At 34.6% G+C, this 5547-nt stretch overlaps 2 protein-coding genes across 2 annotated transcripts; both read right to left on the reverse strand.

The window, feature by feature from the left end:
* Positions 1-502: 502 nt before the first annotated feature.
* Positions 503-1977, reverse strand: LOC143609894 (uncharacterized). The gene is made up of 2 exons (XM_077084519.1): positions 1498-1977; positions 503-1284 (listed from the first exon to the last, which is right to left on the reverse strand). The coding sequence occupies exons 1-2, from the start codon at positions 1781-1783 to the stop codon at positions 503-505; spliced, it is 1068 nt and encodes a 355-aa protein (XP_076940634.1). The 5' UTR covers positions 1784-1977.
* A 1406-nt stretch (positions 1978-3383) lies between these two features.
* LOC143609902 (uncharacterized) lies at positions 3384-5144 on the reverse strand. The gene is made up of 2 exons (XM_077084524.1): positions 4925-5144; positions 3384-4706 (listed from the first exon to the last, which is right to left on the reverse strand). Exons 1-2 carry the CDS (start codon positions 5142-5144, stop codon positions 3925-3927), a joined length of 1002 nt encoding a protein of 333 aa, XP_076940639.1. The 3' UTR covers positions 3384-3924.
* Between the last annotated feature and the right edge of the window lie 403 nt (positions 5145-5547).

Here is a 5547-nt window from a genome sequence, read left to right on the forward strand (position 1 = left end):
TTTTTTCAAAAATGATGTTATGTTTACTTGTTATATCATGTTTTTCTCCCTGAACTATTCAACGGAATATATGGTAGAAAAAATCAAAAGTCGAACAACTTGAAAGGCAATATGAATCATCATCAATTTGACATTCTTATAAAATTTGTGGCATGCTGGAATTCTTGAACTAATTTTTATTCAAAATCTAAGTAGTCATCATGATTTTCATAAATCTCTAGTTCTTTGCCAAAATCAAACTCACTCGACTTTCAAATTTTAAAATCATGAAAACACGTTGTTTAACCAGATACATGACAGAGATTCCTATTTTAAAGCGAATGTTGTTAAAAGATGAAACGGAGCTAATAATGAAAGAAACATTAATTCAGAGATCGATTTTAGCGATCAATTGCCAAGTACAAAGTGACAGAAACAACACACATACATTTTAAACACAAATTAATCAATACAATCGTATAATAAGAACCATTCAAAAGCATGTAAAATAATTCCAATAAACTTATTTCTTGCATGTGATTCCATTCACCCCACCTTTGCAGTCTAGCATGCCATAATTCATCATTAGCGGATCGTGTTCATCCTTGATATTATCAGGAGAGAACACACAAAGTGCACAATCTGCTGATAGGAGTGAACTAGTCTTGTACTTGTCATCACCACCAACCACCGGCATTGCTACTCCTCGTTTTGCTGGATTTTCAAAATCTGGACGATAAGTTCTACCAAGAATTCCTTCCACATTAGATGACAACCCAAAGAATCGGAATTGTACTTCTAAATGTGCAAAGCTATCATTTGTGGGAATTTGATAATTATGTATCTTACTGTCTTCTGCTGATACTGGAATAACATTAATAGATATTTCCGCAAGATCAATTATAGCGAGGGTTAGACTATTGGTTGTTGAAGTCCTTTCAACTTGTATATCGCCTTTGGTTGAATTCCATTCCGATGTATGTCCCTCTGGAATGTGCAATTCCGTTCCATCGTACGATAACTTTAGGTGATCAGCACCATCCTCCCATTTAGCGGTCCTTGTGGCTTCAAGGGTGAAATTATGGTGGCCGAACTTGATACCCAATGCTTGGATCCATGTATTGTCGCGGGTTCTACCTTCAGGTCTAAGTCCAATAAAACGTGCGTTGATTTGGAGATCGGAATCAGATATCAGACTGAAATGCTCGTTGCTCCTTCCATGAAAGTAAAATACAATTCCATCTCCACCTATGAATCTTGGGTCATAGCATGCAGCTCCGGGTCCATTGCAGTTTGGTTTACGTGCTATCAAATGCAAACAGATAATTTATCATTCCAACATCTAGATGTAAAATTATATTATTGCTCACTTAAGTTAAGGTTTTCCTTGATTAGAATTCCTTATGTCAAATAAGTTAGACTTAAAACCAAGTCACTTATAGTTAGAGGACATAAATAAAAAAGAAATGTTATTCGTATTTAAGATCTTGAGAATATAAAAGTTATGTTATTACTTACATTTGCACACAGCCTCACATTTAGGCGAGTAACAATCAAGAAAGCAAGCTTTGTCTTTCGGATTCTTCGGCTTAACTTTTGGGCATTCTACGGGACATTTGACACGCTTCATGAAACACTTGCTTTTACGACTCTTGCACGTTAAAAGCTCTTGTATGGGTTTTACTGGTTTCGGAGGCTTAACACGCTTCACCTTATTGCTAGATTTAGCCTCAGTTACCGTTGACGCCAACATTGCATGCAAAAGTAAAACCACGAGTAGTGTTTTCAACGCTAACATCTTCATTTCTGGTTTTGGAAGTTATAAAAGAAGATATGAAATGGTATAAGAAAAAGATGTTGCCCAAGCTCTATATATACAACCTATTTGGTGAATCATGAACTAATTTTATTTTATTATAATGAATGTTCCACGTTGTGTTTGACTGTTTGGCCAAATTTGGTTTTAAAGATTTCTTGAAGTCAATTGTGTTATATGACCAAATTGTAATTGCGTTAAAAAAACGTTCAAGTTACACAAATGTATTTATTTAAAACAGTTGAAATTTTTATTTATTGTTTTGACTTATGATGAAAGTCATCTGGTTTTCAATGGTGGTTCGTTGATTCTAATCATAGCGCGGTCACAAATGAATGAGGCAAGTATGAGCGAGTTTCCATCAAGTTTGCTCTAGTTTTAAAGCCAATTGGTTCATCTATACCTGGTCTATTAGCTCGTAACTGAACGGGCAACACCAGACGGTACCCCGTGTTGATGATCGGCCCGGTCCATTTTTCAAAACACGACCCGTCTGCTATGAACCCTTTTAATAGTATTAATAATATATAAACACGTCCCTACATTATGTCTTGTTACCAAATATATTAAATATATACGTTATGATAGTTGGATGAATGGATTCATGCCAAATAAAAGTATCAAACTTTGTCAACACCGGATGGGGCCTATTTGTAATGATGATACAGGGCCAATGAAATCCAGATCCAGTTGGTTAATTCAACGTAAGGGAGTGTACCATATTTTTTGAGAAATGTCAAATAAATTGGTACAAATGACATGAGTCATTTTGTTTTATAGAGAAAATTCAAATTAGTAACTATTTGTTTAGATGTTTGAATTACAAAAAATGCTTCCTTTATCTTTTAGAAAATTTGTGTAATTAAAACCTTTGGATATAGTAGGAATAGGGTATTGATAAGTCGCAAGAACAAGGTAAGAAAATAAGGAATCAACGATGGGCTTAAGTGTACATAGTTAGGATGTGTTGCGGTAAGAAATATTGTGGTATAGTGTATTCTTGAATAGTATGAGGGGTCTTTTACAATAGATGATCCAATTTGTTATTCGAATCCCCCGCATATGATTTATCCTGTTTACTTTGTTTTCTTTCTTTTTGGATAAATTATTTAACAACCAACTCAATTATACTTTTAACTAACTTTTAAGTCACTCAGTTGACGGTGCCTAATAGTATCCATAATGAATGATCGGTCGTGTAGGTCTAGATTGGTTCGGTTAAGAAGATAGATACATGAAGTTGTATAAGGACAAAGTTTCTCAAAGAAACAATCAACACTAAAACATAAATTATAACTTGCATAGCTATTGTTTTTAACTTCATGTCCATAAATTGTAAGAATTAATACCAACCAAATAAAGCGGTTGGCGTTTGAACGAATAGTGCTTTAACTAGCGTTCAAACCAAGGGCTTTGGAATAGTACGAAAGGGCCCAAAGATTCTCTAAAGCAAAATTAACACTACGATTGCTAGTTCAGTATTTTTCCGGAAACTCAATTCAATTAAAACTGAGGAATCATAATTGCATGAATGGTCTAGTAGGGTTACGGATTTTCCTATATGTAGAATTCGTTAAACATTTACCCATCACAAAATCGAGAATGTTGAACCAAGGAATCTTGAGAAACCCAAAATTCAAACTAATGAACACCTATCATGTTATAAAATTTGGATTTTTAAGTTTGAAAGCAATACTAGACAAAAATTTAGTATTCGGTTTGGCATGCAAATCTTGAATTTAATTCGGTTAAGTTTTCAGCTTCAATCAAAAAGTATTATAACCAAGGAAACCAAACCCGAACCAATAAATAAAATACTAAAACTTATTCCCATTTCATAATTTTCCCAATCTGTTACTCAATGGAATCCGTAGTATATAACGCCAAAAATGGAACAACTTGAAATTAGGGGACAAGGGTCGTCATCAAGCATATATAGCTAAAAGCCAAATATGTAACTTTTAAAAGATTTATAATTTGATTTCATTGTATCAATCAATACACACAAAATAATGACATATTTTAAAAGAAAAATAAGAAACACACATTAATTTCAAATACAAATTAATCAATACAATCATACAATAAGAACCATAAATTGAGAGAACACATTAAAGAACATGATATACTTATTTCTTGCATGCAATTCCATTATGTCCACCTTTGCAGTCTAGCATATTATATTTCGTCATTAGGGAGTCATTTTCACTCTTGATATTATCAGGAGAGAACATGCACGAAGCACAATCCGAGGCGAGGAGTGAACTAGTCTTGTACTTGTCGTCACCCCCTACCACCGGCATTGCCACTCCTGGTTTTGCTGGGTTTTCAAAATCAGGACGGTAGGTTCTACCAAGAATTCCTTCCACATTAGATGACAACCCAAGGAATCGGAATTGTACTTCTAAATGTGCAAAGCTATCATTTGCAGGAATCTGATAATTATGTATCGTACTATCTTCTTCTGATACTGGGATCACATTAACGGATATTTCCGCAAGATCAGGTATTGTGACAGTTAGACTATTAGTTGTTGAAGTCCTTTCAACTTGTATATCACCTTTGGGTGAATTCCATTCAGATGAATGGCCCTCCGGAATGATAACTTCCATTCCATCGTGTGATAACTTTAGGTGATCAACGTTTTCATCCCATTTTTTGGTCCTTGTGGCTTCAAGAGTGAAATTGTGATGACCGAACTTGAGACCCAATGCTTGGATCCATGTATAATCGCGGGTTCTACCTTCAGGCCTAAGCCCAATAAAGCGTGCGTTGATTTGAAGATCGGAGTCAGATATCAGGCTGAAATGTTCGTTGCTCTTTCCATGAAAATAGAATACAATTCCATCGCCACCTATGAATCTTGGGTCATAGCATGCAGCTCCACGTCCATTGCAGTTTGGTTTACGTGCTACCAAATGGAAATATATAGTTTAACATTCAGACATATAGATATAATATTATATATATATTATCATTAATCAGTTAAGTTTTTCTTTGGTTTTAGCTCTTTATGTCAAATAAAAACTGAAATCACATTCATGTATTAACGACACATAAGTAGATATGCCGAAATGTTGCTTTCTTAAAATCTTAAAATGAAAATATGAAAGTTAACTTGTCACTTACTTTTGCACACTGCTTCACATTTGGGTGAGTAACAATCAAGAAAGCAAGCTTTGGCTTTCGGGTTCTTGGGCTTAACTTTCGGGCACTCTATGGGGCATTTGATACGTTTCATGAAACACTTGCTTTTATGGCTCTTGCAGGTTAAAAGCTCTTGTATGGATTTGACGGGCTTAGGAGGCTTAGCACGCTTAAACTTGTTACCATTTGCAGCGTCGGTCATCATGGACGCCAACATTGCATGTAAAACTAAAATTGTGAGGAGGGTTTTAATGTATATCATCCTCATAGTTTTTGAAAACTTTATTTTGCAAAATACAAAAGAAAATATGGAATGATATAAGAAATAGATAATGTCCAAGCTCTATATATATATATAAGTCTACTCGGTGAGTCTTGAACTAATTTTGAAATATTGAAGTGGTGCAAGCTGTGTTTGGTCAAGTTTGGTCAAATGTATTTGAATCAATGTCAATAGTGCTATATCACCTAATTGTAACACTAATAGTTACATGTAGTTCTTAAGCAGTCAATGAATTAATAAACGGACATTTGAAAGTGCATGTTTTCACACGTAACCTTGAAATTTGAAAAGTCAAACGCCTTTGTATGCTTTGTTTACCACA

Source organism: Bidens hawaiensis, unplaced genomic scaffold (assembly GCF_021521415.1).
Source record: "Bidens hawaiensis isolate Kalapana, Puna unplaced genomic scaffold, B.hawaiensis_p1.1 tig00019659_1, whole genome shotgun sequence".
In the NCBI taxonomy this organism is placed as follows: domain Eukaryota; kingdom Viridiplantae; phylum Streptophyta; class Magnoliopsida; order Asterales; family Asteraceae; genus Bidens; species Bidens hawaiensis.

Bases quoted from the DNA above. Each gene is read 5' to 3' on its own strand.
- LOC143609894 (XM_077084519.1), bottom strand. From the start codon at position 1,783: ATGAAGATGTTAGCGTTGAAAACACTACTCGTGGTTTTACTTTTGCAT. The intron at 1,285-1,497 runs GTAAGTAATAAC...TGCATTTGATAG, and splicing joins ATGTGAGGCTGTGTGCAAAT to CACGTAAACCAAACTGCAAT.
- LOC143609902 (XM_077084524.1), bottom strand. From the start codon at position 5,144: ATGACCGACGCTGCAAATGGTAACAAGTTTAAGCGTGCTAAGCCTCCT. The intron at 4,707-4,924 runs GTAAGTGACAAG...TCCATTTGGTAG, and splicing joins ATGTGAAGCAGTGTGCAAAA to CACGTAAACCAAACTGCAAT.